At 33.9% G+C, this 16610-nt stretch overlaps 1 protein-coding gene across 1 annotated transcript; it reads right to left on the minus strand.

Moving 5' to 3' along the window:
• Positions 1-6461: 6461 nt before the first annotated feature.
• LOC125468696 (amino acid transporter AVT1C-like) lies at positions 6462-13317 on the minus strand. The gene is made up of 13 exons (XM_048564916.1): positions 13115-13317; positions 12090-12308; positions 11147-11469; positions 10077-10291; positions 9818-9841; positions 8639-8819; positions 8243-8462; positions 7943-8078; positions 7780-7799; positions 7383-7522; positions 7182-7225; positions 6973-7035; positions 6462-6802 (listed from the first exon to the last, which is right to left on the minus strand). Exons 2-13 carry the CDS (start codon positions 12272-12274, stop codon positions 6698-6700), a joined length of 1656 nt encoding a protein of 551 aa, XP_048420873.1. The 5' UTR covers positions 12275-12308; positions 13115-13317; the 3' UTR covers positions 6462-6697.
• Positions 13318-16610: the final 3293 nt, after the last annotated feature.

Here is a 16610-nt window from a genome sequence, read left to right on the forward strand (position 1 = left end):
ATGTTTTCTCTCGCTTTTTTCCTCTCTCCTTTAATTTAAAAAAAAAAAAAGTAAAAACTTTCACACACTTGGTATATATTAAGAGAACTCCTCATCATCAACAAATAGTCCCTTAACTCTAATCACGCATCGCATGATTCACATATGTCGTCTTCTTAGTGCTAATTATTTGCATAAATGAAAAAAAAAAAACCCGCTAATACAAAAACCTTTAATGTCACTTAGCACTAAAGTCTAGTGGTATTTCTCCTCACTTGTAAGTGAGAGATCTTAAGTTCAATTCTCGTCAAAGGTAAATTTGAACCAAACATTATTACTAGCCCATTGTGAGGCTCAACTCACCCCCACCCCCTTAGTTTAGATAATAAGGAGCTTTCATGAAAATGGCTTGGACTAAGTTTATTTTAACAAAAAACTATGTTGTAACTTTATTTAATGAAAAAAATTAAATATTAATGAAAAATTCTTAAATTTAATAAAAATGACAAAAGAACTTAAATTTTAATGAAATGACATAATTTTAATATAAAAAAAATTAAAAAAAAAAAACCTAATGCGCAGGTTCATCACAGACACTGTTTATGAAACTGAACACTCTTTATGAAACTGAACGGTACTATATTGTTTATTGGTCCAGTTTTATAAATAATGTCTAGTTCTTGGTCATGTTTTATAAATAGTGCCTAGTTATTGGGTTCAGTTTCATAAATAGTATATAGTAATTAGTACAATTTCATAAGTAGTGTCTCTTTCTTGGTCTTATTTCATAATTAGTGTCTATTTATTGGTCTACTTTCATGAATAATGCCTAGTTCTTGGTCATGTTTCATAAATAGTGTCTAGTTCTTAGTTCAGTTTCATAAATAATGTATAATCCAGTTTCATGAATAGTTTTGGGTTGTGATTTTCACACACCCTTAACTACTTTTCTTACACCCCTCCATATTTTTTAATACTTAATTTGTATCCTACTATTTAATCTTCCATATATACCCCTCCCTATTTAATCTTTCATTAATTACCATAAAAAAGTAGGAAGGGTATATATGAAAGATTAAATAGTAGGATACCAATTAAGTATTAAAAAATAGGAAGGGGTGTGGGAAAAGTAGTTAAGGGTGTGTGAAAATCACAACCCATAGTTTTCACCTATTGGTCTAGTTTTAGAAATAGTGCCTAATTTTTTGTTTCGTTTTATAAATAGTGTCTAATTCTTTGTTTTGTCTCATAAATAATGTCTACTTATTGATTCAGTTTTATAAATAGTGTCTACTTATTGGCCCATGTTTATAAATAGTGTCTAATTTTTTGTTCAGTTTCATAAGGTTTGAAACTTAAACCCTTTTTGGTCCTGTAAAAGCACCCATTGAGCCGAAAACGATGAATCAAGCAATGATCATTTTGATCAAAACCTTCAGAAGATTACGTCCTATAATTATATTTAAAAAGCTATTTTCAATTACCAAATTAAAATTCCCTCACATTTTTTACATACCTACAATAATCAAACGTAGCTCTCCATCCAATTTCTTTAGCTTGGGTGTCATCTTAGAGAAAATTTTCCTTATGCCTTGTGTGGCTGTGCCTGTAAGACAAATTGTATACCATGTATTATTATGTAAGTGGTGAGAAATTTTATTTTTTATGTTATTAATTTTTTAACGCAATATTCTCATCACTTGTATAGTGACATGTGGTGTATCGCCCTGTGTTCCGGACACATTGAAAAATCTCTCGTCATCTTGACTACTATTGAGAAACAACATCACAAAAATAAAACTAAGAAATGTAATTCAATTTGAAATCTTTCTCTTATTCTAAGCAAAAAAATAAAAAATAAAACTCTTAATGATAGCTGGGAGAAAAAAAGTGTGGGGAAAGGGCGATGGGGGCAGCAGCACGCTCGCCCAGCGCAAGTCTTGCTTTTTATGTTTTTATTTTTATATTTTTTATCTTTATTAAAATTCAATGATTTGAAACTTTTTTTATTAATTTTTCCTTCATAGTATAGTTAGTTTCAGACAAAGAAAAAAAAAAAAAAACCTCCGATAACAAAATTAAAAAATAACAAAAAAAAAGTAATAAAATAAAATGAAAAAAAACAATAATTCTAGGCTAGGTCTCATGTTCCATGTATGACCCATGAGATTATCCTGGTTCACAGAACCCATAAAGAAAGCTCCGATTCACTTAAAAGAAATGACATAATTTCATGAGATTAAGCATGACAAACCATTCATATGATCATTCTTTTGGTTTCAAATTGGTAGGAAGATAAGATGTCTGCTTTCGCATGATAATAAACCATTCATTCTCAACAAGTTTCTAGCATTTTATGTAAATATTAATTATGAATTCGAAAAGGAAAATGTTATGGGTACTCCAAAAATCTTATTTTACACTCCTCACAAGTGTATTTTTCTTTCTAAATATAGAAAGTTTGAAGTGTACAATGAGAATTTTGGAATGCTAATAACAATTCCCTTTCGAAAATCTTAAATAAGATGTTGGAGGAAACTAAAAATATATATGGAAACATTGGCCGTTATGATCACTTTACATCTTGCTTGTGCCAATCTAACCATTCTCAGAAATTTTACTGAAACAACTATACTGCCAAAGCAACAAACAATATAATTATAGAATTCAAAGTATAAGATTCTCGAAAAAGAGCAATAATTGAAACGAAAATTTCTTACCTTTTAAGCGTGAGGAGAAATACTCACATGGATCAAGGAAAACGCATCAAAATCAACAAATCCAATATATGATCCGTGATGGGAACAAAAATAAAAATAAAAATAAAAAAAAACCTCAAAAACATCGAAATTTTTTAACTAATTGTAAATTTCATTAAGTGTATCGAAATTGGTACTAAAATCGGGGGACATGATTAGACAGCGTCATATCGAGGGAATTACGTCGCGGAATTGATCCCGAGTGAGCTCCACCAACAACCCAATTGCTTTATGTAAAGAAAAAAAAATTTAATATGTGTGTATATATGTATGTATATACCATATCCGATCGAATGTATGAGAAGATGAAGCTTTTCCTTGTGATAAAAAATCTAGGTGAAGAATTTTGGAACAATTCCAAGGTTTTGAGAGAAAACTTTATAAAGAGATAGAGGAAGAGAGATGGTGGACCGTCTAATGTAAAGAATGGACGGTGATGGACGGTGGAGGAGTGAAATGGGTATGTGCATGGACGAGTTGTGACAAATATTTTTTATTGGACTTTCACTTTCAATTTTGTTTTCATTTCATATTAGGGAAGCCAACTTATAAACGGGTTACCAAACGTAAAAATGCAAGTAAATGATGGAAAAGTACTTGAAGTGCTTCTTACAAATAAATCTTTAGGAAACACTTTAAGTGCTTTTGGTCATTTTAAAACTGCAAATATTTCTCTAAAACCGCTTTTAGTCATTTTAAAAGCACTTGGAAACAAGTTATCTTCGTACTGTAAAACTTTATATAGTCATAACATTGAGACCAAACTAATTTTATAACTTTAGGGAGGTTAGGGGTGAGCATTTTAGGGGTTTACCGACCAACCCACCTACTATGGGTTGGATTGGGTTTTAAACATTAAAACTTTATTTTTTGAGTAAAAACCTGACCACTCATTCTATATAGGTTGGTTGGGTTGAAGTATTATTAATGGCTTAAATGTTAAAATGGTCCCCATGTTTTAGTTATTGAGTCAATTTAATCCTTATGTTTTCAATTTGGCCAATTTGGTCATTGTGTTTATTTTCGTTAGCCAATTAAGGATATTTCCATTTAATTTCTGTAAAAGAGTTATAAATTATTACAAACTTATTTATAAAATTATTATTTGATTTAAAATTATTTTAAGATAAAATAAAATTAAAAGAAAAATTATTCTCTTCCTAACACGCCGACCTCCTTCCTAACATTACCCCCTCTATTTTCTATGTCACAACCTTAATCATTTTTCATATTTAACGTGTAGTGATATAACAACATCAAATTCACATCATTTAGCCTTGTTTGGTGTTAGTATTGATTATCATACTCACATTAGAAATAAGAAAGAAACCAATAAATTCCAATTCATGGAACTCGCCTAGCCCAACCCAAACTGCCTTAAGAAGGTTCGTGTGTGTTGGGTTGCCAATTTTCTTGGGTGACGATTGGTTTGAAAAACTTCAACCCGAGTCTATTGGGTTCGAGTTGGCCAATGAATTGAAGTCTAACCAAACCAACTTGTTGAAATGTCTCACATTGACCATATCAATGACAAAAGAATAGTTTAAATACCCTAATCCTACTCCAACTAATACCGAGGCTTTTTGTGATAAAACCCCACACCTGACGGATTGTGCATGTGGTAATTACCAAGTTGGGGACAGTATCGGTGTTGTTGGAAGTGGGTCGTATGACCCTTCTCTCTGATAATTCTACATGGTATCAGAGCTAGGTTGCGGGTCCGTACTGTAGTGTCATGTGATGGGTGGGTCCCCTTGGCCCTACACGATATGGTGGGTCCCTTGGCCCTGCATGTAGGGTGAGTCCCCTTGACTCCACGTGGTTGTCGATGTGTGAATTTCCCAAGTGTGACGCACTAATTGGGTACCACATAAGGGGGCGTGTTGAAGTGTCCCACATCAACCGTATCAATGACAAAAGAATAGTTTAAATACCCTGATCCCACTCCAACTAATACCGAGACCTTTTGTGATGCAACCCCACACCTGACGGATTGTGTAGGTGGTAATTACCAAGTTGAGGATAATATCGATGTTGTTGGAAGTGGGCTATATAGCCTATCTCTCTAATAATTCTACACAACCCACCCGATGCCCACCCAGAAGAGTGGTTATTACTTAATAAAGATGTAGCTAAAAATATAACCTTTTACTTATATGTATGGTTGGCATAATCATCCTCACCTTACGTAATCATCCTCATTCGTAAGGTGAAGTAGAAAAAGGCAAGAAGGAACACCCCAAGTTCCTCAAAGATGTCTCAATGATATGGGAACTTATCTGTATGGTTGGCATCTTCTGCATAATATGAAAACACGCCATGTAAACATGCACAAAGAAAACAAAAATGTCAGTCACACACAGATATATGTTGAAGGCTTAAAGCAAGGAAAGATGGTACGATTAACATGCCTAAGATACTCCCATGGTTATATCGTCACAGAAGGAAAAAACGGAAGCTCATCATGTACGGGTTTGTAGGATAGAGTTAGTCTTGAAAAATGACATAGATGGCATTGAGGTTGCTAACAAAAGTTCAAAACGTATATAGCTTTACACATTACTCCCCTCCTGCTCCGGCTCCCTCCCGACCTCCAGCCCCCCTCTCTCCGTCATACTCGTAACGTAAGTGAAACAACATTAACTTATTCGAATGATATCCACAAAAACAACTCAAAACATACACACTTTGAAGAGATCACTTCACTGATCAATTGCAAAGATGTTCATGCCACAGTAGATTTTGGATTCTTGACTGTTAGTCATTTCCGTGAAGCTATACACTAGACAACAACAACAAAGCCTCATCCTATTAAGTGAGATTGTATGATTCTTAAAACGCCACTACGCTCAGTTATACACTATGATTGATGAAAAAGCATTCAGCCAAAACTTACATGACCTACTCCCATACCAATACAAGTCACATTGGCATACTTTTCCAACATCAGCACGTTTTACGAGTTTGGGACGAACTGAACTGACATCAACACAATAGAACGACAATCTGCAGAAAATAAACTCGGGTTTAGAATTTATTCTACATCGCAGAGTTGTAAGCCAGCGAGAATGGTAACATATAATTGATTACCCCAGTCCATAGGAATCGCAAATATGCATGTACATATATTTATGTATTTAGTGTTAACGTGAATGCCTACATATTTAGTATTAACTTGAATCCCTAACAAATCTCACGTTGCTTTGAAATATTATTTTGATTATCTCTGTGTATAAATACACTCAAATGAGACTGAAAATTTTTCAATTTGGAAGTTCACTATAAAGAAGTACATAGGAGAGATTTAATTTTTTTTTTATGATGGATTGTTTCTCAATGAATTAGAATACCACCACCAACAATTAATGAGTCAAATTCCTCGAAAATCATGGGTTGAATTCTTAATGTTGTGTGGCCGGTTTGTGTTTTCATTGACATATGATTAGTGAAAACACAAGTAATATCAGTAATCCGAATCCAACCTTTAATTTTGATTACTATCACGAATAATAGTACTGTACAAACATAAAATTCAAACCCACTCTAATCTTGTCCCTAGACTATCTTTTATTAAAGACCAAGCTATTTTTTTTCTTCATATAAACAATAACGAGTGAAGTAGGTTTAAATGCATAAGCAAATCTTCTTAACTGCTCGAACTACAAGCCGTGCTTGCCTTTATTCTATTTACAAATTTTTTTGAAGCAATAAAGACCAATAGCACACTACTAAAATTGTGTATATATAATACTACTAACTTATTGAATGGTGTAGCAAAATGTAATGTTACTGCAAGCAATATAAATTGGAAAACAAGATAGGAAAGCAGGATACAAATGCAAAGATAACTCAAAATTGTGAATGAATACCAAGAGATCATAGATACTCTTCTAAAAATAATCCATAATACATAATCATGCGGTCTCTCACTGCTCAAGAACATGTCCCAAAAACTTCAGCTATGTAGGGTTTCTCAAGCTCTCAACAATTTTCGAAATGGCCGAAAATGTCCCGAACGCCGATGATACAACGCCTACCATTATAATTATAATACAAAGTGTTCCCTGGAAATAGCAGAAAAATGCAGATAAGAAACCATTGAAGCTCCAAGTGTATAACCTTATAATAATTAAAGCATTGAAATTGATCTCTTCTATCTAACAATGCGTTTGTGTTTCAAGTCTGCAAATTCTTGAAGACTGAATGCTAAAAAGCTTGCATGACACTGACGTACCTGAAATCGAGTTATGCGTCCCCTCAAGATGCTCAGATAACAAGCACATGGAAGTATCAATGTCTGCAAGTAATATATTTGTCAGTGTAGTATAAATAGCCGCTTAACTCATAAATGGATTAGAAATTTTGGAACATATTTCCTGCAATTAAGTGCAAAGTTACTACCACAGGAATAGAAGAAGAAATAGAGAGCAAAGGTAAACTTACTACAAGCATTGTAAATAAAGATCCAATCAGTGACATCACGAGACCTGCAATAGTTTAAGATAAGTTCGTAATACTTTTAACCAACACAATATGACAATCAAATGGTTTTCCAAAGACATAAGCAAGCAAGGAGACACAGCTTCCAGGAAATATGAATATAAAGTGGGAAAGGCAAAGAAAAGAAGTTCAAGGCAGACTTACCAAAGAAGGGGATGCAGAGACCGACAACCAGGGTAGAGACAACCAGTGCCGTTCTAATTAAGATTGCGTATATGTGAGACTTGTTTGATGGTACCAGCTCCTCCAGACTCATTGCAACGGGAGATATAGTTAATGCATATGTGGGTCTAATTAAGGAGAGACAAGTAAGTCTTTTCTTGTCATTTATTATTTTGTTTTGTGTTTGTATGCGTGTAGATGTTGAGCAACAAAAGCAAAAATATATGCATATGTGGTTCTAGTTACTGTTCTTTCTGATGTTTTTCCGAAGACAAAATAAAATTCTAGACTGCATGCATTGTGTGCGCTCGTGTGATATATGTTTGTGTTTGTGCATAAGATGACATTCATTATCTGCATAATTTGCAGTAAAGGATATTTTGTGAAGGGGTTGACCACCTGTAAAATAAACCGGTAATAGTATTAGCAATCAGTTATAGTCTCTAGTTAATTATAGCAGGAAAGGCTCGCAACATGCATATAGAACACAAGGTTATTGTTTGAGGTTACGAAATCCATAATGAAATCTTTGATGGGCATACCGTAGTCCACAGAGCAATCTTGGTCGCAACTAAATCGTGAGGCATGTTGAGAGTGAACTGCGACTGTGTTACTTCTCCAAACATCGTGTAACCCATGACAGCAACTCCACCGTACATGAAAGTGCAAATACAAAAACTACATGGATAACAAATCCAAGTGAAACAATGAGTTAAGAAGTTGCAATTTGTTCACAGACAATAAGACTTGACGAAAATTTGAAAAAGAAAAGGCAGAAAACTTTTTAAAGAAATTATTTTAGTAAATTAGATGAAAAGAATGGTTCAGCATCTTTAGCTTACCAGGTTAAGAGGATTGCAGGGTATTGGCTTCGGTTTTCCAATGAAGTATAAATGTTTGGGAAAACAGCATGTCCTGAGTAGCAGTAACCGTAGAGACCCATAGCAACAGGAAGGGTTGCAAGGTTCAGTGGTGTTCCTTTGTTCTCAAAGCCAACTCCATCTACTAGACCAACCCAAAAGAGGCAAAGGACGACCAAGATTGATGCAATGACTCCACCAGCTGGAAGCAAAACAAGTAAAATGTAAGAGTTTCTCCAAAGAACAGCATGCATTTAGTTAATGCATTCTTATTCTGATCGAACAGATTTTCTAGCTTCACCAATAACATGGACAAAGCAAATTCATTTCGGACAATTAGATACATAAGATACATTATATTCAACTTTCCAAACTCACCTGAGATATAGCTAAGAACACTGAGGTCTCGAAGCCATACAGTAGGAAGAACAGCAAGGGTGGTCACAATCGCAAACAAAAGGTGAGCATCTAACACGAATCCGCCCAAACTCAGTTGCGCATTTGGAAATAGTGAAGACAAGTTATCACTCTCCAAAATTATATATTCTATGCAACAAGCCTGCAGGTAGAGCAATTTAAAGTAGGTGATCTATGTGCTTAAAAAGATAGAAGTAACACTCAATACGTCAAGGCAACGCCTAAGATGAGCATATTTTTGATTCAGTGTCTCAGAGCAGCATGACAATGTGATGATGAATATATGAGCAAAAGAATCCGTTCGACTAGACAAATCGATCATTTGGCTACACAGTCATTTAAGCTTGGCTCTAAGTTCCTAACAAAAGAAAATTCTTTTTCTGTCCAACAATAGCTAGTCTGGTCACTGCCTGCATTCCAAATTCTAATTCACAAAGTCTGAAGCCCCTAAAAGCTAAGAACCTCAATCAAATATGGATCTCAAAGAAACCTTGAGTGCAGTTTAAAAAGATGTTATGAGGAGGAGCTACGTGTTATGGCCCTATATCCCACACGTCTCTATATCAATTGTCGTGATAAGTTATGCCAGGAGTGCGATAGAGACATGGGAGAAATACCCCGAGATAGGTAAGTTTTCAATGATGTACTCAAGAGTCGAATTTCACACACCCTTTTTAGCCTCTTATACGCCCCTCTTTATTTTTCGATATCAAATTGAATAAATTAAACGAAACAATAGTCTGGATTAATCAAGGGTGTGTAGAAGGAGAATTATTTCCCTTTTGGTAAGTGAGCACCATGACAAGAACCACCTGCCTCTTGTCTATTTTCAGTTTTTCTTGAGTACCTACTGGCACACAGATACTCGAGAAAAGTTGCTTTGTTTTAGTAATTTCACTCAATGACTAGTCAAAAAACACATCCAAATGTGGACCCAATTTATATAAGAGGCTCACTATATCAGATCTAGATGTGGGACCAGGAATTGAAGAGTTGTCCCCACTGGGATCCAGCTTCTAGTCGCTTTTTAATAACTCCATGGATGTGTGCCATTTCAAACCATAGAGTCATAGGCATAGGTAAATGATTACACATATAATATAAGGAAAATACTCACTCACTCATGCCAGCTGTACTTACATATAATTCCACGTACAGTATTATCTGCGCCCACAAAAACAAAAACAAAGACAATTCACTTAGACGACAACAATTGTAGCTATTCAATTCAAATCTGTAAACACACTTTGTAATTTAACGTCTTGTTTTCTTCTATGATTCCTGCTTTTTGATAGGGTTCAATCATACAAGTTGGTCTCGCCTCTATTAAAGATGTGATACATAATCCAGTGCTCGTGTTTAAACATGATACATATACTACGACTGTAAGCAAGCTTACCGAGATGGCGATTCTGCCTCCAGTACCAAATGCAGCTTGGCCAATATCTGGATAAGTCTCAAGCCCAGGTTGGCTATCCAAGCAATAACGCAGGAGCAATCCTGTGTAGAACGAAAGCACTGCAAAAATAAGTAAAATGAAGAGCCCAAGCCATCCTCCTTCTTTGACCGCGTATGGTGTCGAAAGGATCCCAACCCCGCAAAGAACGTTAATTCCTGAATAATATAAAATGGTCAGTCAATGCTGATCGATCTTCAAATTACGTCACATGTTCACTTTCAAAGTTTAACAAGTTATCCAAACTATAGCTTTAAATTGAAATCCACACAAGCCAAACAAGTTAATCGGTGCCCATATTTTGTAACTTATTTAGTGGATCTTTTCATGTGCAGTAGGGCCAAATTGTAAGCAACCACATTAGCTCATGTGAAATAAATACTGGGTTTGCTTGTTTGGATGCCCATAATTTGAAGATATTAATAGGATATGGACAAAGCAATGAGGCAATCTGCAGACACACGTTATATTATATTCCTCAGATTTGAAGAAATTTGGTATCTATATTTTATTCCTCAGATTTGAACAAACTAAAAATTCAGTGTAAAAAGAGAACTTTGAACTTGACAGATAGCTTCTACTCTATCCGGGTGTATATCCCCGTGTTTTTCTTCCAAGATGTGTGCATGCTATAGGAACACCGAGGTATACACCCAGGGATGAGAATAAGAGTCAGACCGACTACTGAGTTGAACGGCAAGGATATGCCAGTATATTTTCAACAATACATGACATATAGTGAAGCTCAAGAGGTTGTAACTCTAAATTGTGAAACCTAACAAATTTCAAAGGATTTGTATTTACGACACACGAAAAGGTCTAATTATATATTAGACATCCTTGAACACAATAAATAGTAGGATATCTTTTAAAAGTACTCAAATTTGATGTAATTGATGACCAAGAAACAATTCCTAGACTTAAAACAGCATTATGGCAAGTATAACCTGCAGATGAAGGTGAACCAATATGTATGAACAATTTGTGCGCAAACATAAAATGTTCATACTTACCATTGATCACGGCTTGTGCAAATGAGCTGTGGCGAGACATCGGATGATGGTCATGAGTAACCCTGGATGCTTTCTCATCTTTTCTAACTGAAGACCTCCTTGGCAGAGGAGGAAGCAGAGAATGAGAACTGCGTCTCTGCTGCTGCTGTTGTTGCTCATCTGCGACCCTTGGTAACGGTTTTGACAAGAAAGGTAGTGTTTCGGGAGTGTGCCTTCTTGTTAGGGATGAGGAAAGAAATGAACTTCCTAGTCTTGACAATGAAGGAGTGCCCAGAAACCCAATACTAGGGGATGGAACACTACCATAGAGATCAATGGATTGCCTGAAAAACCAATTGCAATACAGGAAGTTTTAATTCAGAAGTCGGAACTAAAGATTGAAGAATCACAAGAATAAGAGAATCAAATAAATTATTATCACCCGCCTAATTTGTCAATAAACTTCGCTAGAGACAATTCAAAATCAACGAGCAAGTCACTAACTAGTTTCGCTTTCAACTTTACGCAAAATTCATTAAAGCCATTAGCCAAAATCAAATCACTCCCTTTTGTTTCAGCAAGTATAAAAGAAAGGATGCAAAGAGAAACAATGAACAAGTACTTTTCAAGCCTGCATTACCCCCTAACAATCCGAAACCAATGTGTTCTTTTGGCTTAACAAATTGAAATCTTACAAGCAGCCAACTATTGATTTGTTTTTCATTGTTTAAATTTTTGTTTCTGCATATCTGTAAACCACCACTGCAATAGTAACATGTTTTGATTATTATTCTCAGCAAGTAAACTTTCTCACGAATCCACCAAATTTTACCATTCCTGTTTTGATTCCCAGCAGAAACTCACCTATAGAAATAGATTTTTTTTTTACTACATATTACAGCGGTAAAAATTCTAATTGAACAATAAAGAAATCATGGTAAATTATATGGGGGAGAGAGAGAACCTGTAACTTTGAGGCCATTGATTGTTGTGAGAACTGGGATTATTCGGCTGCCGATTCTCAGTAAAAGATTCGGCAGAAGAATCCGATTCGCCTCCGTCTTCAATGCTCTTATTGAATTCCTTTTCCTCATCATCTTCTTCCTCACTCTCAATGTAAAAACTCCGATCCGAAACTGAATTATTCATCTTCTTCTTCAATTCCTCCTCCGCCAATCACCTTCTGCAGAAAAGTCCCAAACACCAAGAAATTTATGAAAAATTGTAATCAGGTAAAAGGGTTGGCAAAATTCAACTGACGCAGTTGAGAAAACCAGTGAAAAATCATGAATCCAATCAGAACAAAAGTAGGCTCAAGCCACATTTTGCTCCCTTGATGCTTGGGGCAGAGAGTTAGTGGTTTTCTTTGTATGGAATTAACAGAACGTGAAAAGTGTTTGAAAAAACAGAAAATTAGTTATTTTCCAGCTAATTTAGCTTATATGATAGTAACAACTATCCAAAATTTCATCAAAATAAATAAGACCTAAAAAAGAAAATAATAAAAATTAATTTGGTAGAGAAATAATGATACACGGATTCAGCAGAAAGTTTAGCCTACGGTTTGATGTTTTCAAAAAGGAGCTTGCATGTTCCATGTTAAACTCTGTTTGGTTTCCGAGAAAATAAAAGAAACGAAAAAAAAGGCTGAGTAAGCTCCGGAATCAATGATTCCTAAATTATCTTAAACTAAACAAAAAACCCAATTCAGTTAAGCTCGGATACTGTAAGAAAAACCAAATTTGAGAAAAATACAAGAAGAAGCGACATCAGAAAATGTGACCCGAAAATTTTCTTTTCTTTAGTCTAATTTTCCACCTCGGTTTTCTCGGCAACCAAACAGGGAGTGTGACAGAATGCATATAAATTCTCTCTCTGGTAATAAATACCAGGAGAAATTAATGAAGGAGAGCTCTCTAAAGGCGAGAAGTGGCATGATATTACAGGAGCTCCAGAACTTAAAAGAGTACAAATGAAGGAAAAGTGAACCTCTTTTTCTTGGATTTTCTTGCTTTTTGTTTCCCGGGAATCGAAAAGGAGATCTGGGTTTTTTCTGGGATTCAAGAATATGTAAAAAGTCGAGACTGGCAAAGCAGAAAATTTCGAAAAGGCTCTGGCTTTATTTCCAGAAGATGCCCCCAGAAAGAACGAGAAACAGAGTGAGAGAAGATGCCTGCAGGCCACTCTATGCACTTCGAAATATGTACTTATATATAATGGTAATGTTCCGTGAACGTGAACAGTTCAGAGATGATTGGGAATTTTATCCTTCTCGCAGGTAAAATCTGTGGTGAATTAATTTGGGATTTTTTTAACTTTAATTCTTAAAGAAGATTGAAATTTAAAATAAACTTAATATTAGATTACCTATTTATTATAATCCTTTGATATGTCCTTAATTCAAAACAATTAATGTGCATTTTATTAAATGCCTTCTATTAAATATTTAAATTTATTAATATACAAATTTTAATTTTTTTTTTACCAAAAAAGAGTTTTTTAATTTATTAATTTTATTTAACATTTTTCAAACTTGAAAGACTCAATTAATGTACCTAAATGCACCAACATGTATTGTATTAAATTAATGTACCTAAATGTGTGTACCGTAATGTATGCACTAAAATGTTAGTACCGAAATGTATTATATTGAATTAGTGTATCTAAATGTTTGTATCAAAATTTATGTACCGAAATATGTGTACATAAATGTGTGCACCAAAATATATTATAATGAATTTAATGTACCTAAATGAAGAAGACAAAGTACATCGAAATATATTGTATAACAAAAATTAGTTTACCTAAATGTTTACAACAAAATATATTACGATAAATGAAATGAAAATGAAAGTGAAAATTAAATAAAATTAATATATTAAAAATTAGGAAGAAAAAGAGAAATAATTAAAAAATCAAAATATAATTAATAAATAAGGTTATTAATGTATCAAGGGATTAAAATTAAATTTGATCTTACTCATGGTTTTAATCTAAAAGTCATATTTGGCAAGGATTAAAATGAAGTTTTCTAATTAATTTGTATGGTTTGTAGCCCCTTTGTCCTTCCGAACACAATCGGGTCGTCGTTTCCTTCTTTCGTTTTACTTCATTGACTTGAGCTAATTATTTGAATGATTTCAGCTAATTATTTGATTGATAGCTGATACAGGGGCTCAAAACGGTTGATTGTAATCAGAAAATGTGCTTTTATAAGGTTTCACATAAACAAATGAAAGTGTAAAGTTGCACTTCTAGTGTTTTCTAAGAAAAATATTTTTTATTAATATCGTCTTGTAGTATTTTTCTTAATCTGTAAGTAGTATTTTTCTTAACGCATAAGTGAGAAGTATTAAATTCAAATTTCATGAATGACGAATCTGATACTATTTTATTTCTCTCACCATTTAGAGAAAATGTATTGTTCTGAAAAAAAAAAAAAAAAGAGTAAACTGTTTCTTACTTGTTAAAAGTTGTTGAAGTTGGAGATGGTTTTAATCTCTTTAATTTATTTATTTTTATGAATGAACAGTTTTAATTTATTTTTTAAATAATGGGCATGTGAATTCACATAAGATGTGTTGTTCAAAAAAAAAAAAAAAAAACTTAAAAAAATATGTTGCTCTCACATTTACAATTTGAACGAGAAAATCTCTCCTTTGTAAGTGATTTTTGAATAATGGGAATGATAGTCAGAAGAAGCTTGTGCATGTCTTTTAAGGGCCTTTTAACGAGAAACTTCTCTCCTTTGTAAGTTAATTTTGAAGTCAGATCCATTCTCAAACAAGACATAAATAGCATAGAATTATAAATATACTATTATGAAAAGTGATTCTTCAGAAGAAGAAAAAAAAAAAAAAAAAAAAAAAAACCTAGCATCTAGAGAGAAAAGCCGCCGACCGTAGTCTTTGATCTTGGGTCAGCAACAATCCTTCTTGGTCTTTTACCTCTTTCGATATCATCTTGTTTTTTTTTAGATGTGATATCCACACATCCCATTTTACTTCTCACATACCTTTTTAATTTTTAGTCATTGGATCAGATGAATTGAAGAAGATCAACGGACATAAATTATCAAAAGGTGTGTGAAAAGTAAAATATGATGTGTGGACAGCACATCCCTTTTTTTTTTAGTGTATATATTTTCTGTGAGACATTGTAGTCATCGTTTATTGGCTCACGCGCACAACCAACACAAGGATTTGGCTTTACCTTCAAAATGTGTTTAGAGCTACAAGTTTGTCAGATTGCATCGGGTTCAGATTTAACCAGTACAACATTAAGAGTTTAACTGATATGACTCTCTGTCTCTCTTTAAGATGTTGTGACAATGTGGAGCATCAACACTACTTTGTCCTTTTAGTTTGATTTCGATTACTAATTCCCCAAAATTCACTGGAAGTTTGATGATTTTGGATCTTCTCCTTATGATAGTTCTTTCATTTTAGTTTTCGTCTTGGTGTGCTAGATCCCTTTCGAATATATATGTAAGGTTAAAACTGTTTTGATTTGCTGGATCTACTTTACTTGATGTTTTGGGGTCATGACTATGATTAGATGGTGTTCTTAGACGATGGTATCACATACCCTGTACCAAAATGCTTGTTTTTGTTCTTATATTATCTACGTGTAACACGAGATTAGAATTCTATTGATCATTGTAATCTTGCAACACCCTATTCACTAAAATATTGGACCACATGCTTGTGACTTTTTTTTTTCTAAAAAAAAATTATGTTATATTGTTTTAATTTTACTTCAAATAATGAGATTGAGGACCATGCACCAGTTTCAAGAGGTAGTCCAAGTTCATCATACAAATTTTTATATTAGAAATCATAAAAATATAAATAGTAAAGCATTTTTGTTTTTGTCCAGCAGCATCTACGAAAATTTTTAGGTGTACCGGGTACACCAAATTTTTTTGGTGTACCCTCACTCATTAGAATTTTTTTGGTGTACAAAAAGTGAGGGTGCACCAAATTTTTTTGGTGCACCCTCACCATTATGAGTGAGGGTACACCAAATTTTTTTGGTGTGCCGGGTACACCGAAAAATCCCTCTAGCATCTACATCCGATAGTACTGAAGCGACTCATGCATGCATGGAGCCTACTAATTTTAATTCATTATCTACTAAGAAGAAACTAATCATATGGAAACACTGTTGCAATACATCTTCGCCAACTGGCCCAAGTATGTATGCATTTGCGTGGCACCGCATCCCACTTAATCCTTAATGACTGTGTGGTATGATACATTGCATCAGCACTAATTTAATTTGTAGACAAAATTTATAAACTAAATATTATGTCATCAATATAAATGAATACATTCTTCTATGTCATTTAGTTTATAAAATTTAATTTGTCTACAAATCTAGTCTCCCTAGCATTACTCTTATATTTTCTAAGAGTTTTGTTTAAGAATGTTTTTGTAAGAAGTACTTTTGCTCATAATAGCTTTTGTTAATTAGAAGCATAATA

The sequence above is a fragment of a genome, unplaced genomic scaffold, assembly GCF_019419815.1.
Source record: "Pyrus x bretschneideri cultivar Hongxiangsu unplaced genomic scaffold, Pyrus_bretschneideri_v1 Contig4, whole genome shotgun sequence".
Taxonomy (NCBI): domain Eukaryota; kingdom Viridiplantae; phylum Streptophyta; class Magnoliopsida; order Rosales; family Rosaceae; genus Pyrus; species Pyrus x bretschneideri.

Bases quoted from the DNA above. Each gene is read 5' to 3' on its own strand.
- LOC125468696 (XM_048564916.1), bottom strand. From the start codon at position 12,274: ATGAATAATTCAGTTTCGGATCGGAGTTTTTACATTGAGAGTGAGGAA. The intron at 10,292-11,146 runs GTAAGTATGAAC...TATATTATTCAG, and splicing joins TGCACAAGCCGTGATCAATG to GAATTAACGTTCTTTGCGGG. The intron at 7,523-7,779 runs ATATCCTTTACT...AATTAGACCCAC, and splicing joins GTGGTCAACCCCTTCACAAA to ATATGCATTAACTATATCTC.